This window comes from Oenanthe melanoleuca, chromosome Z, assembly GCF_029582105.1.
Source record: "Oenanthe melanoleuca isolate GR-GAL-2019-014 chromosome Z, OMel1.0, whole genome shotgun sequence".
NCBI classification, from domain to species: Eukaryota; Metazoa; Chordata; class Aves; order Passeriformes; family Muscicapidae; genus Oenanthe; species Oenanthe melanoleuca.
The window spans coordinates 66830763-66851904 of NC_079362.1; the positions used below are offsets into that span (position 1 = coordinate 66830763).

Here is a 21142-nt window from a genome sequence, read left to right on the forward strand (position 1 = left end):
TAGTTTTGTGCCAGCAAACACCACACAAGTTCTGAGTAGAAGCTTCAAGTTCTGTGTGCCAACAGGAGAGTGTGATGCTGTTTTCAGGTTATGAACTCCCCACACACATGATGGCAATTATTACTGCTGAGCACTAGTGCATTGGGTTTTGCTGGATCCTTAAAGGAATTAACAGAATATGGCTTAGGGTTACCTAATGTCCTGGCATTGAATTGTTTCTCAGTGTCGTGCATTGCTTCAGGATCTCTATGTTACTAAAGGCTGCACATTTTTCTTCTGCTTATGATAGAATCTGAAACTATTCTGCCTTAACTTTTATTTGATTTTTATTATTGTGCTTTAGGAAATTCATCCACAGAAATATCTATGTGGACAACAATAAAAAGCTCAAGTTAAATTTATTCTGAGTTATTATCTGCAATTGTGACAGATAATAGATACTGGATTTCTGTTAGTATTGTGATTCATTTAGATGAAAACCATATGTCTGAAGTTTGGAGATAAGTCAGACATCTGGCTGAGATTCTACATTTGGGAATGTAAATGATGCAGATGGCGAGATTGTAATACACACTGTGCCCATCGGGTTGTAACACTGATGAACAAGCACTTCATTAATAGAAAAGGTGGGAAAAAAATCCATACTGAGATGAAATTTCTCAAGGAATGCACACAATATTGATTTCACTTTCCTGCTTGCACTCATGGGTTTGCGGGAGTTTGCTTTACAGCACATGCCAAACCTTTATTCCAAATATATTATAGTGTGCCAGTTATATTATTGTGCTTTCAAACAGCTTTACAGAATCAGATTGATATCTCAGCCTGTAAAAATGTTGGGTTTTCTTCCTTGGCTTGTCTCAGAAGTAAAAACCAACTTGTGAATAGAATAGGAAAGAAAATAACTAGTTTGTTGTATTCTGCATAAAATACTATCTCTACAAAAGTGTGAACAGTGCACTCAAAGACAATGCACAGCTATTACATTTACAGAAATTGGTGGTAATGTAGAAGCAGTACAAAGTCACACAAAATGTACATTCTGAGAGGAATAGAAACACAAAATGGATGTCTTGCTGTACGAATCTATACTATTATATTATAATGTAATTTATTTATTTATTTATATTTATAAATATATATGTAATTTTAGTTATAATCTTGTTTTTACTCATACTGATTTAGCCTCAGGTCTAAATTCACCATTGTCTTTACAGGCTAGCACAGAGAGATGCCTTGGGTATACACTATGGTTACCTCCAAGACCACTTTTTGGACACAACTTGCACTTCCCAGGAAGAATTAAATTTTACTCTTGGAGAGCCAAAGTCACTGTCACCCACAGTCACAGCAGTCATGATAATCCAGTCAGAAAAAATACACTGCTCTCTTATCTCCTACACTTCCTCAGCAGTCTCTCTGTATTTACTTATTTAAGGGCAACATCAGCTTGAAAATTCCTGGAAGTTTAGTAATGGCACATCGTGAAACACATTAGAGAAGTATAAATTAATAGGAAGAAACCACCCAAACTTTCCCTGGTGGCTTGCTTTAGATGAAGGTGATGACTCTTGCTGTGGCCATGGTCATGGTTTGTCCCAGGCCTCCTCTCAGCCATGACTGCTGTGACATGAAAAAGATGTTGAAATCCTGTATGGAGAATAAAGCACTAGCAGAGATGAAGGCACATATTGTAGCAGTTATCAGGTTTATGGTGCCATTCCAGTGGGTGCTGTGCAGGTAAGTTCCACAAAAACCATTTTTCCACATATTTCCACGTATGAACAGGCATTACTGCACCAAGATATTTATTCTGAAATACCTTTAATGTACTAATGGTAAAGGAAGAACAAGAAATATGGCACTGAGCATTGTCAAAACATATCAGCCTGGCCCAGACCACGAAAACTGGCCAACAAAAAGGTGACATTGTGAGAGAAATACCGAAAGCCATGGCAGAGTGATGGGGAGAGACGGGTTCCCACAGGCAAACAAGAACATGACCAGCAGCAAGCACGTCTTAAAACTGACACCCAGCAGGATGTTTGCCCTCATTGCGGGTCACAGAAACAAGCCAGACAAAGCAAAGTCCCATCACTAGAAGAAAACAAACGTTTGCAAGTGAGTTGTAAAGACCTTGCAGTCATTGACAAAACCACTGAATGTCACAACTGGGCTGGTTGTCCAGGATGGTCTGCAGGGAGGGGAAATCTGATGAGGTGTGCAAACTGAGGGACCTACTCAATCTTCCTGGGTAAATTGGTCAATAACCTTGGCTCTGTTCTTACACTGGTTGCAGGTTTTTAGCTTCTGAGCACAAATGTTGATCCCATTTTGATGCTTCAAACACCAGATTCACTCCAGCACTTGCAGCTCTGAATTGCTGCCTGGAACTGGAACTGCTCCAGCAGCTCCAGCAGTCATCCCCAGTGTGCACTGGTCTTAGGAAAGGGTGTAATACAAATTTGTATTTCAATTTTTGTAGTGCAAATTTGGTGTGTGCCTGCAGGCACCAGTATCTGAAAACATGACCCCATTTTAATGAGAGGTGCAATTAATACAAGGGCAATTGCGCAATGCTGCAAACCATCAGACTTCCTCTCAGAATTCATCATGCTCAAGACTCTCCATGCATCCATCACAAGTCACCCTCACCAGCTCAGGACCACATCTTCACTGCCCATCTGAGGATGGGAGGATCCAGGTTTGTGTTTGTGACCTTTCCTCTCAGCTCCATTGTGCAGCCTAGAAGTTTTTGCCTTCATCAAAAGTCTCTGCCCTAGCAGCAAGGTTTTGCCCCACAGCAGGTTCACTTTCCTTTGGCTCATTTCTACCCCTTTGGTCTCAGTGTTTCATAGCTGTCCAGAGCAAAATGCTTCTTCATCCTGCCTCAGGCTGCCCAGGTGTCATGCTTGGTAGCAGACCTCATCCCTATTTTTGAGGCAGTGGGTTAGAAGGGACTGGTGGTGGGGAGAGTCTTTCAACTGGAACAGGTCTGCAAATACCAAGTATGCAGAGCAACATGAAGGTGAGTAGTCTCAATAGCATTTCAGCATCTCACAGAAGTCTTGTGTTCAACCTCAGTAGGTTATTCAGAGCTAAAACCATATTCCAGCAGCAGGATGAGAAAGAGGAGCAGCAGCCAATGCCAGTCCCATTAAATCAGGCAGTAAAAACTGTGGTTTGATCAGCTAGGGCATAGTGTGGCTGCTCCTGCAATTAGTATATGGCTAACAGGCAATTGGCTGGCTCAGGCTGGATTGAAAGCTGAGCCCTGTGTAGGACACAGTATGGTGGGGAAATGCAGGGAAGTTTCTGAAAATAGTTTTGTTTTTTGTGTTTAGAACTGTCATAGTGCCTCTCACTTGCTTATAACTTAAAGAGTGGGATGCACTGGCTTTGAGAGAACACTGCACTCTGTTCCAAAATCACATGGCTGGATGGCATTCCTGGTCCACTTGGAACAGAGGAGCTGAGTGCCACATCAAAAAGCTGCTTGTGAACTTCCCACTGTCTGTTGACTGCAGCATAAGTGGAGAAGTGTCAGCTGCCCAGGCACTGTGACACCTCTGGTGCATCCCAGATACCAGGCCTCCCAGTGACACCATATAAACAACTGCTCCTTCCAGTAATGCTTCCCTACTTACGAAATTGTTTAAAGATTCACTCCATCCACCCCATCCTGCAACAAATAACCTGCAGATGTGTGGCTCTAAAAATAAACCCTGGCACTGGGGCCATGGTGCAGCATCACTGCATAATTCAACATACTTTCATACTGCGTTGTCTTAGAAATTAATCTTTTCAGTATGCTGGAAGTGGTTCATGGAGACAGATTCTGTCCTAACAGAGACTACTTTGAGCATAGAGAGTATTTTGCTATCATCTCCATTGACAATAAACATGGGTCTGACTTGTGAACATGTTATGTTAAGAATTATTTCTTCCCTTGTCCAATTCATTAAGTCTGTATACTTAATAAGCAGTTTCAGCATTTATAAGGTCTTCTCTGGGAACAATAAAACAGAGGAGAAAAAGAGAGAAACATCTGGATCAGTGAAACACTCTTGAAATATTATCTTTTTAGTGTCTTTATAGATATTTCCAAGAGCTTACACTAAGAACTTAATTCCATTGCTGCTATTGATGTTGAAATTATATTAAAAAAACAACTTTAAGTTCTTGTTGCTTAGATAGTGATGATAACTGGCAAACTCCTCTGTTTGACAATACTTTAATGAAAAAAATAGCATTGTTTGTATTTCCTCCAAATTTTACTACCTTTTTTGTCTTATTTTTTTCTTTTAAACTTCTCTTGTGGAAATTAAGTGGGAAGAGAAAATAGTGATTGGGGATCAAAGCTACCATTGCACTGCAATACTGCAGCTCACCCTTTTTTCCCTCCTCTACATTTTAGATTTCTGTTTGTTTCTATCCATTTTGTTTTGTTTTTAAAGAATATCTGCTAGTGTTACTTTTTTATTTGGTTATGTGCAGTTTCATACTCTCACTAATAAGCTGGAGCTAAGATCAGGGGCTGGAGCACATTGTATTCAAGGGGAGCCTAAGGAATTTTGAATACAAACTGGTGTTTTTTCAGTCTGGAGGGGAGGGAGATGAGGGGCGAATTTAATTGGTGTCTGCCACTAACTAATGGGGAGTTACAGGGAAGATGTGCTGGGAGTACAGAGAAGATGAAGGCAGACCTTCATCAGAGGTGCACTGCAAAACAACATGAGAGCCAGGGGTTGCAGCAGGGACATTTTAAGCAGATATAAAGGGGGAAATGGGCAGGGAAGTGGTTAAGCACTTGGAAGAGGGTCCCAGAGAAGTGAGGCAATCTCCATCCCTGAAGACATTCAACACTTGTCTGGGCAAGTCTCTGAGCAGTTCTCTGCTGTCAGGTGCACTTGGATCACAAGCTTTCCAAGGGTCCCTTGCCATTCAAATTATACTGTGAATCTGTTTTTCTAAAATTATGGGGGTTTTGTTTCTGTTACTTGGCTGAAATCTTGAGTTGAAAAATCCCATCAGCTGTGCTGAAGCAGGGTCATGCCCCAGTGACTCTAAGCCAGTTCTGGAAGGATAAAAATCCTTAGGCATAAGGAGTTGTTAAGCATCCTTATGTGATTCACAGTGTATGAAATTAGACTGCTGTGCCTTTTGCACAAATGTGCTCTGAAAGAGAGGAGCCATCACATACCCCTTAACTGCAGTTGGTGTGGAGAGTGATATTTTGATTGATATTTTCACGTTCTCTCAGTAATCAGGAACAATCCACATAAGCCTCCATGTCCTGTGTGTCTCTTGTCCCTTCACTATGAGCTTTCCACAGAGGGGCAGAGTTCCCAAATGCAGAAATCATCCTCATGCTCTCAGTTTCCAAGTGCTGGAAACCACAGTGTCCTCTGGACGTCATGGAGAGCCAGTGTGGAGATTATGGTGCTCAAAGATGTATCTTTCTTCAAGTGCTTTTCCATGCTATTTGATTTCCTTAAAAGCTGAAAGCTTTGTGTTTGGCTCTTCCCACTTCTAGACTATTTAAGTTGGAAGTATTAGCCTGGCTGGACTTATTTACTTACCTTTTTCCTGGAATGGAATTTCAAAAACCTTTCAAAAACAGATTTAAAGATATATTAAATATCTGGAATAAATATCTGGGTCTGCGTCTAGTGTAGATGGATGGTTTAAGGTGTAGATGGATGTTATAGATGGAGGTACTCTCAGGGGGGAGTACAGGAGCAGTGACACAAGTCACATCCCAAATCTATCTAAACCAGGAAGAGTCTTGCAACTGTTTCAAAGACAAATGTCAACAAGTCTTGATCAGGTTTATGTCAGAGTGCTGATCTGGAACTATTCTTCCAAGAAGTCCAATTGTAGCACAATCTCAGAGCTGAGCATCTCCTCACCCACCATCCTGAGCCTTGGTTGGAGCCCGTTCCCAATCTGACACATGTTCCTGGCAAAGCTGCCAGGGATTGCAGCAGAACCAGGATCAGGCCCTTCAATATCAGCACAGCAGTAAGCAAACGTAGACTGAGTGACTAGCTTGTCTCTGAAGGTTAATTGGGATTTATGTCCTGTTTGGAGATCCAGCTTTAGAGATCACAGCTCCTGGCACGAGTTGTGTGATGTGTTTTTCTGTGCATGCGTGCATAAAAGGCGCTTTCCTCTTGCTGTTTATCGAAAGGAGTTTATTAGACATTGCTTATGCAGCATTTTTGTGATCTTGTTGATGAAAGATGCTATATAAACAGGGCTGCATTGGAGTGGATTCAGTAAGTCTGAGAGCTTGCCAGCAATTTTTTGCTGTTTGACTCCAGCGACCGAGCACCAACACCGCCAGCCAGCCAGTCCGTGAGTGCAGCTCCTCGCAGCGCTGCTCTGGCTCTGCCTTCCCTCCTGAAATGGAATTTATTACTCTCTGTCTCACATGGATACTTGGTAGGAAATTGGAGCTACAAAATGAAGAGTCATGGAAGTTTAAAAAAATCCAAGAGACAGGACAGATGTGCTGTAATTAGTCCTGTACTCTGGCTCACCTTGGGTTAGATAAATAATTGAATGTGTGCCGTCAGCAAAACATACTACTTACAGACTTGGAAGGAAATTTGGCTTGCAGTCCTCTAATTGGAAGTCAGAGATGGTGGAAAGAAAGACTTTTGCTCAATTCTCTTGCTTTAGATCTCAAGGCAGTGAGTTATTTTAAAACTCAGGCTTAATCTTGGATCATTTAAATTGATATTTAGAAGGCTACTTGTTCGTGGAAATGACTATATGTTTATGAGGATGCATTATACTTTGCCAGTTCATTAGACCTTTTATTAAATGCAAACAGTATAAAATTCCTTTTTTTCTTCCCCTCAGCTTTCATACCTGTCAAACATTGACTTGATTCTGCAGAATCCATACCAATTTCACCTGCAAAACTAAACAAAATCATTTTCTTGGTACAACGCCAGAAAATAAAAAAAAAATTGTTAGAAAAGAGAAAAAGACAAAGCTGACAGCATGTATATAAAGCTGAGCCTAAGCAGATGAAAACAGTCAAAAGCCTTTTATTTAATCATTCTTCTATTTTTGACATGTTGTCTAGTGATAAACCACATGAGCATTCCCTTGTGTTAAGAAAAAAAATAGCTATGAAATAAAAATCCAAGAAGGAACAGAAGGAAGTACAGTCTAGCTCTGAAGGAATCTCATATGTGATTTCAGGATGATGTTTACATGCATGTAAAATATCCAACAAATGGCTTTTCCAGTGGCAGCCGAGGTCATTACCTTTTCAAAGCTGCATAACATTTTTCCTGCTGAGATTTTCCTTCTTTGCTTAGGGGACATTCGCAGGCAGACCTTTATTAAGTCATTTTTGGACACTGGTATGCTAAGTGAGACACAGGCCCTGATGATTACCAGTGCTGCCAGTTGGTCTGCAGAAAAAAAGATGCTGATTAGCCTGTGCTTGGTCAATGTGTTTGCAGCCCTGAGGCTCTGCTTGGGCCAGGAACTGACAAGGGAAAATGTGGCTCAGGTGGAAACCCCAACAATACTTTTTTGTTTCACTGCACATTGAAAAGGAGGATCAGAAGAAACATTTCCAAAGGTCCTTTTTTTTCTGCCCAAAAGAGAGATAGAAAGCCAAAGTTTAGTTGCCACTTCTTTCTGCAGAGGGCAAAAGCTCATGAGAAATTTTTTCTGGTGTGGCTGCCTGCAGGGTTTTCACACCAGCCCCTTTCTCCACATTCTGAAGCTCTAAAAAAGATGGTCTCCTGGGAGTGCTGATCTGCTGATTCTGGGGGATGAGTTGGGGGAATAGTCTGCCTGCTTTGATGTTGTTTGAAACCTCTACTGAATACCTCGCCACATCTCATTTACTTAAGCAAAACCACAAACCTCATGGGGAGAGACATCCTGCACTGTGCCCATGGAGAACAGAGGCCCAGGGTATCCTATGGAAAGAGAAGACTTTTTAATTGGTGACTAAATTTGTCAGACCTGTGAGGTTTTGTTTTTAGTGCATCTTTCAGTTTCATGCTGGTCAGCCCCACTGATTTCCATGTGGGCTAGAGGGCTTCTTCCACACCTCAAAATATTTTTATTCTCTTTTATAGTGGAATGAGCTTCAAGCATTCACAAATACTGTGCTTTGCAGAGGCTGTAAACCATCATACTGGTTTGGAAGGTCTCTTCTGGGAAGAAGGAACTACAGTTTACGCTCCACCACCATAAAAATCCCTTTGGCCGTAAAAAGATGACATGAAACAGAACCTCGAGGAGGGGAGGGGTCAGTTAACAGTAAGGAGCAGCCAAGGAGCGTGTCTGAAACCTTTCAAGAGCATCAGTCAGGGTCTCCCAGGGTAAGCACTGGCACAGTTCCTTAGAGTCAAAAGAGGTGTGTGGCTTTTGCCAGGGGAGGATCTGGTCCCTGGCTTGTGTTCACACAAGAGGAGTCCAGGAACTGTGAATCTTATCAAAACCTTCCCATTAGCAATGACTGGAATGTGATTTCATTTCTGGTATCTGTCTTAATAGCAAGAGTTGAGCAAAAGAGCAGATAGCAGGGCACTTTTTTCTCCCCCCCTGAGAGAAAGAAAACCATTATATGTGGGCGAAATTATTTGACTTTAATTGCTAACAAGAAACACGACTCAGATTCAGGCAATGCTTTTACCACTGAACGTTTTACTTCTACAGAAATCAGCTAGTAAGTTGCAGTGATTTGCTCTCAGGGGTCTGAGTTCCACAAGGTTGTTCAGGCAAATCCTGCTCTGATCAGTTAGTTAAGAGAAGTAAAGAAGCAGAGAGGTACACACAGCAGTCATAGGTGCTGCAGCACTGGGGGGCTTCACTGTATTTGAGTTATTCACCCTCAGCTGGGATGATGACATGAATGGCTTGGGTTGGCCTTGGACCTTGCATTACACCCAGTGTGAACATAAATTACCTCTTTACAAAACTGTGAAAAAGGACTAAGTCTGGAAATCATGGCAAAGTGTATGCTGAGCAAGTGTCTGCAGGGAGGCCATCCCCTCTTACTCAAGATTTCGGTATGTGTCCCACAGAAAGGCAAACAAAATAAAGAGCATTGCTTCAGTTTTACACCATGTTGACATAAATCTTCTCTCCATGTGAATTACAGTGAAACTGTGCACAGCTACTGAGCTGCTGCACTTGTGCTGCAGATGGGCTTTGTCTGTGCGTGCTTTGGCAGACAAACCTGTTGCTCATTTGGATTTCATATAGGAGAAAAGTGAGTTTGCTGGTTGTTTGTCTTAGCTTTTTTTTTTTTTTTTTTTTTTTGTGTACCTTGCTGGCTTGCATTTATAGATGTAGATAATTATTTTTGTACATTAATTTCTGTATTTTATATTTGCATTTTTGCTACGCCATGTATTTCTCAAAGCCGGGGTGATCAAAAAAGAAACACTAGGAACAATAAGGAGAGGGATCTAACAAAGACCCTTCAGGCAATTAAAAACACTGTGCCATGGCCTTTGCTAATTCAGGTCCCCAGAAGACAGCACAAGTTCTTCTGAGTTCAAGTTATGATTTAGGCTGAAAAAGTCTGGTATTAAAATAGAAGTTCTCTTCTTTCCCAATAGGAAATTGTTTTTATATTAAAGACATTTCTTGTGTGTATTATCATTGCTTTCTTACCAGCACCAACTTGAAAGAACAGTGCTGATCTATTTAAATCTGTATAAAATCTTAAGCATCTCTTTTACCCCCTAAATTGCAGCTCATCTGACATTCATAGGTCAGAAAGAGTGTTTTGGAAATGAGAGATTTGACCTGCCTGACCACCTGTGGAGTTGCTGCATCTTCCAGTGGCACAAACTCAGGCCTCTGCTGAGCTCCAGAAACTGTCCATGTGTGCTGTCCCAGCCCAGTGAATGGGAGGTAAAGTTTCTCTTCCTGAGCTACCTCTCTCTGGGAGGAGTCAGCCTGGAGACCAATTGCCTGTCAGCATTTTAGGGATAAAGTAAGGGCAATATTTTATCCTAAGAACTCACTTTCAGGCTCAACATAGAGATTTCTCTGTCTGCTTTACTCCTAGGAGGCAAATATTTCTTGGAGCAGACTCTTCTCTTTCTACTTTTGACATCTTTAGCAAGAGCTTCCATAACATATTATGTTCAGTCTGAAACCAGTATAAAACTTGTATTTTTCTTCTTCCCTTTGCATTTCCCATTTGCATTCCCTTTTTTCATGTATCATTTGCATCTTTTTCATGTATCATGTATCTTTTTCAGCATGACTCACGGCAGAGTTTTAGAGCTGCCTCTCCAAAACCTCAATAAATGCACAGAGCAGCTGTTGTTATAACCCAACTCACTGCCACGTTACTGCAGACAGATGCAGGTTAATTACAATTTTAAATGTTTATCCTGTTGTTGTTTGCATTTCTGAAGGTTTCAGCAGCTGTAGGACCCTGAGTGACTCCCTCCCCTCTCACAGAGTGTATTTATTTTCTGGGTTCAGCATGCCCTGTTGGTGTCCGTGCAGAGCGGGAGGTGGGCTGGGGTGGCTGCAGCTCTGCGCCAGGTGGAAGCAATTATGGGGAAAAAAACCATGGTCCTTGCTGGATGAGTTACTGCTGATAGCTGCCAGATAAGCTAACTTAATAAAGCAGTGGCTTAATTAAGCCACATTCCTCTCATCTTGCCTCTTGTCCAGCCTGTCTGAGGCGATGCTATCAAGCAGCTACTGCTTTTCAGGATGGGGCAGGGGTGCTGTGCTGCTGCACCCCTGTGTGATGAGCACTCTGAGGGTCCTGTGGGTGATGGGACACAGGGGAGCTCCTGGAAAGCTCAGGCCCTTTCTCAGTTTGCAATGTAGTAAGCCACAAATCCTGAAAAAAAATATAGATATGCTACTTGCCTAGTCATGGATATATTTATTCGTCTCAAAAGTTTGATCCTAAACCCATCTTTCCACATTTAGTGATCCAGAAGCATTTCTACCTCCAGAGAAGAGGGGAGGAGCACAATATCTCCCTGCTTCTCCAGCAGCTACCCACCAGGAAAAAAATGAGGTGACTTGACTTTGGGGGTGTCCCTATCACTACAGATTTTCTTACAACCACAAAAGCTGGATGTTGCATTAATCAAAATCATGGTGCCCCAAACCCTTTGGTAAGGGCTTGTTTCTATTCTTGATTAAAGATTGCATGAGAATCAAAAGCTGCTGTGTTTTTAATTGCTGAAGTACTCCATTAAAAGCTGTAACAGATAAAAGTCTGCCAGAAGCTTCATCCTTTGTAAACCAGATGTCAGGTTAACAAATCAACCTAATTTCCCCAGAGATCAAGGTTTTAGTGGTGGAGCTCCTTACACAGCCGTGTATTTGTGTTTCATGCATGGCCACATGTACAGCTGCATAGCAACCACCTTGCTGAAAGTTATCCAGTAGCTAAAATTATCAGCAGGAACCCTTCTTACCTCTCATTATGTACAACGAGATTGCTGCTGTGCAACGTTGATTAGATATGTCAGCCTGGACCTGTATGTCTGAAAATGAGTGCTGCTATTAAAATGCCTTTGCTAATGCTCATGTGTCCATCATTTTGACAGATTTCACTTTAAAGAATGTAGAAAGCTAAAGCATGCAGGAATCCCAGGGTTGCAATGTAATGTTCAGAGAAACAGGTATTGTATTTCCTCTGCATTAACCCTAAAGTAGCAGTTTCCCTGGCAAAATCATGCTGATAAGAGTGCTGTTGAGTACAGGCTGAACTAAGGCAGAGATCTGTAACTTTCAACTAGGAAGAGTTGAGTTATCGTGGGGAATTGGTTTCTGGAATGCAGTCTGAAGGAAGGGTATCCCTCTTCTAAACACTTCTTTAAGAATGATTTAAAACTTTCCCAGTGCAGAAAAATCTTCATGTATTTAGAGAAAATATTTCAAAATCTCCTCACCAGTAAGGCTTGGGAAAATTCAAACAAAAATTTGAGGGACACAGAAAACAAGGGAAGCGTTTCTCAAAACCATCTCATCCCACAGTGGAAACCATTGCTGCAAGAAGTCATTGAAGAGAGTGATTTCAGCAAACTCTTGGATATCAGCCAGGGAAATATGATTTTCTGGTGGTTTTAAGTGAAAGCTGAAGCACAAGGCTGTGCTTGCTTTGGGGTAATATCAGGGTGCCAGGGCAGTGTTTAATGGCTGCAACTTGGCGTGTGGTGGGGTCTCAATGTGTGGCTGTGGGAGAAAGGTTTGATTAGTGCACGTGGTTTGGCTTTCAGGAGAATGCAGTCAGGCAGATAAAACCTCACTTTAGCCACAAGAAAGCCAATGAGCCCAGCCAAAAGCCACCACCCGACCAGCTGAGAGGAGAGAGGCAACTCCTGCAAGGTTCCCAGCAGGTGACCCCTTACTCAGGAGCAGGTTATCACATCATCTGCTGACACAGTCTTATTGGTCCTAAACCTGAAAATAAGGTGGGAATGCCATGGAGAAGAGTACAAATTATGGAAGTTACTGCTCCCTGTGTCTGGTTAGCTCTGACTATCACAACCCCACAGGTCAGCATCTCATGGCAGGGCTATCTCCTGTCCTTGCTCATCTCTTGACCCTCTCAAGCTGGGCTGCATCTCCCTCTGAAGAGCAGCTCCAAGCAAGCCTCTCTTCCTCTGCAGACAGGAAGAGACCAATGTGCACTTGGAAAGCCATCAGCAGGGCTTGCAGCATATGAGCAGCCTCCCCAATGCACCTTTGAACTCATTCCTCCTGCATTTGTTTGTCTTGCAGATAAAACTTCACAGCAGTGTTTGGAGAGAGGTCTAATGAGGCACCACTGTTTGCATAACAAAGCAAGGCTTCCTCTTCACATGTTCAACACTCATTAAGCATAATTTATATTCCAACTAATCTTTGGAAGAGGGTAAAATATGGAGCCAAAGTTTGTTTACACATTGTTTGGAGAAATGCATTGTTTGTTTTAAGCCTTCAGTTGCAAGTGATAGTTGATTTAAATTCAACATAATGATAATTTGTGATGGCTACATGTTGTCCAGGGGAGTGTCGTGTCATTGACTGACATGGCTTTAGCACTCTTCTGCATTAGTTATTGATCAAAGGAAAAGAGAATGGATGGTTTCCCAGTTACAGAGATATTTCAGCATGTCCACAATGCATGAAAACCTTGGGAAAACTTGTGAAATACTGAGATGTTCTTCCCCTCAGATTCATGCATACTTGATGTAATAATGCACTGAACAGCAGTTTTTTCTTTTTAAGCAGTCCTGGTAGTCATCAATATGGGACCCTTTGAAAGTCACCAGGTCCCTGTAGAGAGACTCTCAGGGTGGTAAAGGACACAGCCATTTGTGAAGGCTCCTAGTGCTGCTGGGAGCCTTGGTGATTTTATGTGGTTTGCTGCCTAGAAAGAAAACCAGCAGGTTTAGCTGGATGCCTAAATGTCATTACAGGCCAGTGTGCCAGAAACAGTAATTTCTCAGCTTTCAGACTTTGTTTATGTCATAGGCACATATGAAGCATCTGATCCTATTGACTCTACACTGCAGTTTTGTATAAGATTCTCTATAAGAGTATCTCAGACTATATAAGATGCTCTCCTTTGCACCAGCTAAAATACGCAATATATTTAATTTAACTTTATTATAAGATGAGAAATTGCTGATAACATTTATCCTCTGTGTACTCCTCACTATGACTTACCCCTTCCTGCAGGTTTACATTGTAATGACAGATATTTGAAAGCACCCTTCACTGTACCATGAAAATGATGACCTGGGTTGAGTATTCAAGCAGCACTGAGCTGTCCAGACAAGATCCAGGCAACATAAGAGAGCAGAATTTTTGGAAATTGCTTGGGATGTTGGGTGGGTCAGTGTTGGGGTATTCTGCCCCAGGCTGCTGAGGTGACTGGACGTGGTGCCATGTGAACACCCTCCTGGGCCAGGTGGTGCATTTCCCTGTTGTGTGTTGTAATGCTGAACTCCAGCTGTTCAGGATCCTTATGGCTGTTTTTAAAGGCAGCACCAATCTATAGAGAATACATTTATTTATTCATTTATTTATTTTGTTGTTTTTCAGGAAAAAATGCTGTAAGGGTTATAAGTTTGTTCTTGGACAGTGCATCCCTGAAGGTATGTGATTTCACTGTTCTTACACATCCTGTCCCCATGCATTTGTCCTTCCCCATCTGTCCTCTTCTCCACATTGTCTGTTTGGAAGAGCAACCTGATATAAGCACATGCTTGGTCATATCTCATGTATCAGTGTGGGGAGGAACTGTTTCCCAGAAATTGTTGGGAAAATAAAGAGATCAACATCTTCCAAAAGTTCTGCTTAGCATGCCAAACCTTGATCCTCCCGTAAGTACACGCGGCTGCACAGATCCTGTGCCATGACCTGCTGCACTGCAGACAGAGGAACGTGTTCTGCCCTTGGCTGGGTAGTTGGAGCACTCTGTGCACCCAGAACACTTTTCATGGATGATGGCTTTCCCCTTTTATCCCTTGGATCTGGTACAGCTTGACTTGCCAGTGCGCAGGGAGATGGTGAGCAGGTGAGTTAGTCCTGCCTTTAATTTCCCATGGGCGTGGTTTCCTTCTCACCAGGGGTCAAGGAAGATGCAGATTTAATCAGGATAGTTCATGCAGTAGTAAAAATGGATCTATTTTGGATAAAACTGGCTCTGAAGTTGTTGGAGCACAGGAACTACCAGGCAGGAGCAAATGTTCAGAGACGACATGCTAATAAACTTTCTGTTTACAAAAAGCAAGTTAAAAAATTGATCTATGGCAACACATTCTTCCATTTGATGATATATGGAAAGTCTTAAATTGGTCTGAGAATTTTCCTGGTTTATGTCTGTGATGTTTCAGAAAAAAAGTGACAAATTAACATGCTGGAGAATCAGCTGGTTTTCGGTTACAGTGTCCAGCCCACAGGGATTATAACCCAAACTCTAATTCTGGTGGGTTTGTTGTGGATTTGTTGCTGTTGTTGTTTCTAATTTGTGTCTTCTTTGCTGCTAGCTAGAAACACTAAAACAATTGGTGGATTGGTGGGAGTGGGAGCAGGGAGAAAAAAGATGGAAACAGCTCATCATGACTGTGCCTGAAGGAGCTGGGTAGGATTTGGGTGAAATTGGTGGTCACACATCCCTCATCTCGTGGGTTTTGCTGTCAGTTTTTGTCTCAGCCTGTGTGATACAGGTGACAGCTCCAGTGTGAGACAGACACTTGGAGGAGGCAGTTGTGTGTATTGGAGGCAAAAGTGCTGAATCCTTTCAGGGTGGAAAGAAGCCAGGACTCTACAGTCTGGCCTCCAGCTTTCCTGTGAATTTAAGAATTTTATGTACTGGCTATTCACTCGATATAATGGATACAACAGAATTAATAGGAGCAAAAATGAAATGAAGGCCATGGCAATTTATTACTTTGGCTTCTAATTTTCATCTCTTGAGATGTTAGGTGATTATGAAAGCAGCTTTTATTTTGTGCCCACTGACTTTGTCTAATCCTGTCTTTTAACTGCATTTCAGTAACCTGAGAGTTTCTGCCCCTAATTCAATTCTCTGCTGGCTGCAGCCTCTCTCCCTTTGTTTCTCCATTCCTTTTTCAGCTTTATCTGTATTTTGCCTGGAACTTCAGAGACTACAGCAGTTGCTATAACATCTGAGACAATCTCAGGCCCTTGGTAAAGGGACGAGAAACATGATTCACTGAAGTATTAGTTTCCCTTACTCTGTTACAAGACATCACTTGGCTCTTCACACATTGTTTTGGCATAATCTTGACAGAGTAGCTGTATGAAATCCATATCTCAAATCAGCCACATAAATGCATTACAGATGTGAGTTCATTAGAGCACATCTGCACCTTTTAATCCAGTACTGGCACATTGAAACTGTGAGAAGTAGTTCCAGCCCTGTCTTCTCTATGATTTAGCAGTGGCTGCAGGGAGGAGGGTTGACAGAGTTATAGATCCTCCCTTTTCTACCCTTTTATAGCTGCCTGAGGAACACACTAATCTCCTTCTGGGACAGCTGTTTCTTAAACAGACTCTTTCCCCATATGTTTCCCAAAGGCTTGTGGCTTTGTCCATGTCCCTTATTGGTTTTCATCCTGTTATTTTTCATCTGCCCTTGAGAAGGAACAGAAATCAGTGTAGTACAGTACAGGTCCATGCCTCATGTTTCTGCATTTCATTTGTTTTTACTAACCTTCTCACTGTGGCTTCCAGCTGCAGGGAGTAATGATCCTCAGGAAACACTGAGTGGAGTAACTTCTGTCTGATTCTCTCCATAACATCTCTTCCTGTTCCACCTATTATGCAAAGTGGATAAAAAAGCCAACTCCTCACCTTTTTCTCCTGTGTGACCTCCTTTTCTTTGCTTTGGAGCCTCACAGCTCCAGCCAAGTCCTGTCTTGGATGCTCTCTCATGGCATCATAGAGTGAAGAAGGGACAGATGCAGTATGGAGCAGTTTATTTTGGAGACCACCCTTCCTACTGCTGGTTTGTTTCCCAAGTTGGCTGTGGAAGAATTCAGAGTAAAATATTACTGGTGAACTATAGTCAGATCTGCACTTTCCTCACTAATATTGTTTCAAAAATTTGGTACAACTTTCCATGTTGTATTGTAATTTCTGAGTTTATTGAAACTTATATGGAGACATTTGTTGTTCTGCTTTGGCTTTTTTATATTCCTGAAGTCTGGAACAGCCTGATCCTCGTTGTATGGTTTTGATTCATCCTCAAACCGCATTTCTTAGGCTGAGCTGGCAAACAAGGGGTTTGAACACAGGAGGGAATGTTCATCTCCAGTTCTGCAGAGCACACACATGTGGTGCAGCAGCTTTTGCCTAATTTCACCTCAGTTCTGAGAACTGTTTCTAGGAAAGTCATATAACCAGGCACCAAAGCCCTGGGGATGCAGTTCTGGGACCTGAGACCTGGCTACAGCCATTGTGTGATCTGGGTTGACCGTGTGGGACCACCAGCAGGGATATTTGTACTTCCTGAACCCTTCCCCAGCTCTGTGAGAAAGTAAATGAGGCAGTGGACATGATGGAGCTGTGCTGAGGTGGACACGATGTTCAAAGACGGGTTACGTAAAATATGGCGACAGATGGATGAAAAGAGCAGGCATTGTTTAGTCTAGAAAGAAAAGGAGGCTGAGGGGAGACATGATAAGAGTTTTTAGGTATGTGAAAACTTGCTGCAAGGAGGAAGGTAAACTGTTCTTTATGGCCAAGGAGAAGAGGACAAAAATAATGGGCCTAAGTGGCTGTAAGGGGAGTTTGGATTAGGTATGAGTAAAAAGCTTTCTGTCTGCAAGGGTATTTCATCTTGGGACTAGACTGCAAGGCAGGCCACATCATCCCTTAGGGAAAAGGAAAACTGGGAAAGGTTTATGCATAGTTACTCCTGCTTGTGATGGGAGATGGCCCCTTCTAGCATTGTTTTTTTTCAGATCTTATTAGGGCACATCTATTCATGGAAGCACAGGGAGGACAGAGCCTGTTTTATGTCTGCTCTGAATAGCTGAACATGGCACAGGCCAAGCCTTCCACCTGAGTGGGTACACTGGGTAAGCAGCAGCATGTTCACCTCCATACCAGCCTGTTCTCTCTCTGATTTTGTTTCAGTGGAAAACAAAAATTGCAACCATGCACAGGAAAAACATCAGCAATGCTTTATAGTTGAGACTATTCAATGTAACAGGAGTTTACAGCTCAGCATCACCTAAAGAGTCCAAACTACCCCTGGACTGAACAGTTTGAAAGCAAGAGTTGTGTTTTCACTTCATGACTCTGCACAGTTGGACCCTGGTTACTGCAGGGGGTCCCAGCATTGCCATTCACCACAGCACTGGGGCAAACTTCAAGTTGTGAAGCAAGAAGGAAAGAAGTTATGCCTATTATTAAGGAGGTGACAATCAGAATGCTTGGCATTATTACAGCAATGTATCTATTACAATAGTACATTTATTTCTAAGGGGCTCTGGTGTGACATACAGCATCTTGCTAAGTCTCATTTTGTGCTCCTCTGTATTTTGGCATGCTGTCACTTTTAACCCCAGTGGTGCCTATGTGCTCTATATGCTTCATACAGGAAATGTGTTTTCATTTGCTTTGCCATCTCTTAGCTCATTTTAGTTGTTTGGAACAATCGTACCCAGAGGTATCTGCTAGTCATTAGGGTGAGTCAATAATGAGTTTTAATTACATATATGGAAACTCAGTGCTTTGCTGGGAACTTGCTTGAACAGCTTAGATTTTGTTTGGACATGTTTTGTCTGGAGCATGGATGAGATATTTCTGCTGTGGCCCCCGGTACCCACTCACTGGATCATCACAGCCACCTGGATGCTCTCTGCAGGCTGATTTCTCTGAAATGGTCACAGAAACTGCCACTTGCTTTGGTGTAAAATCTGACTTCGGGCAGGCTGTGCCCGAGCTGGTTTGAGACCAGATTCCCCTTCACTCTCTCTTCACCCAGCATGGTGCTGCAAAACCCTCACACCCACAGCTGGGAGTTATCCTTCTGCACCAGCACCGTGCCAGGCGCCACATCCAGCCCCTGACAGGACAGGGATGTGGGTCAAACCCCTCTGTGCTCTGGTGTCCATCCCTGAGGCTTCAGTTCTGCTGCTACACAGCAGGGAAATTAGAAACAGATTTTCCCTTCTTTGGGTTTCAAACAGGGACTTCAGTCTTTGGGGATTTCACTGGCATACCCTGATGGGCACACTGCAGCTATTAAGACAGATTATGGGTTTGTAACAATGTACTCTTTGCTAGAATGTTATATCTTGCTTTGAACAATTAACATGTGATGCAATTAACTTTTCTTTGTGTTACACTTTCTGCCTGACTTTGGCAGTTAACCTCAGGGTTTTTCACAATATTCTGCACAGGAAATGTTGCTATCAGATTTAAAGATCTGTCAAAGAAAACTAAAAGAGAGTTTTAGGTAATTTAATATTTCTGTGAAAAGAATTCATTAATTCTGCCAACTGCAAAAGTGACCCTTGCTTAAAATATGCCTTTAAGAAATAGTCTAAGAGCTAAAGCTGTGGATAGCAATTACAATTTTAGTGTATTCCTTTGCTTATGTCTGATGAATGTTTTATATTTAGGTTCCTTCAGTCCTTAAAACCAATGTAACTCTAATTAGCAGAGAGGTGGAATGTTTGCAGTCTAAGTGTCATCCCGCTGCTGACTTTGGTATTTTTGCTAACCATGTTATTCTCTCTCTTAGACTACGATGTCTGTGCTGAAGCTCCCTGCGAACAGCAGTGCACGGATAATTTTGGGCGAGTCTTATGCACTTGCTATCCTGGGTATCGCTATGATCGGGAGAGGCATAGGAACAGAGAGAAGCCTTACTGCCTGGGTGGGTAGATGAGCATGCTGAGCTCCTCCCTGGTTTTCCTGCTCCCTTGGGTCTTTTAGGAGTCAGTTTGGATCTGAAACCTTCCTTATTCTCAGTATTATTACTGAAGAAATGTGGAGGGTTAACTGTGTTAAGAATTGAGAGATCTAGATTCCCCTGAAATTATTGGGAGGTACTACCTACAACAAGACATACACACCCAAACACTTTGAAGTGTTGGGCTGACATAATTTTTCCTTTCATTCCTCCTGCAGGTTGTGAGCCATATTTGCTAAATATTGAAGCATTATCACCAGGCCTAATTCTTAAAACTAGTCCTTGGGGTTTGATTCAGATGGCCAGTTTATAATTTAGGACTGATAATTTACATGTGGCCGTGCTGTGTCCAGTCCTGCCCTGCCCTGTGTGATTTGCTGTGCCAGGAAGGCAATGGTTTGCAGAATTGAGTTTTGCTTGGGAGCTTTTCAGTGCAAGGAGACTGTCAAGCAATGTTCACTGATAAAATGCCAGGTGTGATAAGAATAAGAATAAGAATAAGAATAAGAATAAGAATAAGAATAAGAATAAGAATAAGAATAAGAATGAGAATGAGAATGAGAATGAGAATGAGAATGAGAATGAGAATAAGAATAAGAATAAGAATAAGAATAAGAATAAGAATAAGAATAAGAATAAGAATAAGAATAAGAATAAGAATAAGAATAAGAATAAGAACAAGAATAAGAACAAGAATAAGAATACAGCTTGTCCAGAGCTCCAGACCAAAGGCCCCAGCTGAAATTGCAGTGCTGCAATTACTTGTTTGTTTAACCACAAAATCTCTTTTTTCCTCTAAAGGAAAACTTTTATTGTATTGAAGATCTGAAACCTCCAGCTACAGGGCATTTTTAATTTGTGCTTCTCTCCAGACATTGACGAGTGTGCCACGAGCAATGGGACTCTGTGCTCTCAGATCTGTGTCAACACCGTGGGCAGCTACAGGTGCGAGTGTCACGAGGGCTATGTCCGGGAAGAGGATGGCAGGACATGCACCAAAGGAGATAAAGGCAGGTGCCACTGCAGATTAAATGTCCTGGGCATGTCATGAAGAGGAACTGCTCCTGACACTACACTTGGAGCTGGGAGTCTGAAGCTGGGATGTAGATGAGGCTCCTGGGGCAGCCAGGCTGTTCACTGGGAACCTGAGCATCTGTGGAGCAGCCTGGCCAAACTCTCTCCTCCAATGCATAAGTACACTGAAGGATGTGGGAAGCATCTTCTGCTAGGGAGGCAGGATGGCTGAACAATGAAATTTACCATTACAGCTTCAGTTAAATTATTCCTGCTGGATCCAGTTACTAAAAGCTGTAGTTTGCTCCAATACCAACCTGGATTACAACTTTTTTGTGGTCCAGAGCTAAGGAGACACAGTAAAAAGTCTTACCAGATGATGAACCTTAAGAAATGTCACTGATTTCACCTGTTAATTAAACAATTTCAGTAACTTTAATTTGCATTTACACACCCACATCTGAGATTAGCAAATGCCCTGGGTTGGATGGCTAGTGCTCCTTGGCCCTTGCAGGCTCAGAAAATGTGTGCTTGGGAGTTCAAGACATTTTCCAAGCCTTGCTTAAATCAATTTCTAAATTACACTGACTAAGACCAAGTGCTGCTGACCTGCAATTAGTTTGTGTGTCCCATGGCTGGGGTCAATTTTTTTTTCTTTTTTCCTTTTTTTCTCTTTTTCTTTTTGAAAATGAAATGTGATGGGAAAGGGATAAATGT

The 21142-nt window shown here is 42.2% G+C and overlaps 1 protein-coding gene and 1 long non-coding RNA gene across 3 annotated transcripts in view; both read left to right on the plus strand.

Moving 5' to 3' along the window:
• The window catches only part of CCBE1 (collagen and calcium binding EGF domains 1), a 94382-nt gene that overhangs the window by 57354 nt on the left and 15886 nt on the right, over positions 1–21142 (plus strand). Inside the window, exons 3-5 of the mRNA XM_056513384.1 lie at positions 14062–14114; positions 19241–19375; positions 20284–20421. Coding sequence (XP_056369359.1) covers positions 14062–14114; positions 19241–19375; positions 20284–20421 — 326 coding nt within the window. The remainder of the gene's footprint in view (positions 1–14061; positions 14115–19240; positions 19376–20283; positions 20422–21142) is intronic.
• LOC130264838 (uncharacterized) lies at positions 9164–11315 on the plus strand. 2 transcript variants are annotated; one of them, XR_008842520.1, is made up of 3 exons: positions 9164–9253; positions 10257–10365; positions 10948–11315. It is a non-coding gene; the product is annotated as an uncharacterized LOC130264838 (long non-coding RNA). The 2 variants fall into 2 exon arrangements; XR_008842521.1 differs by lacking the exon at positions 9164–9253 and adding an exon at positions 9571–9903.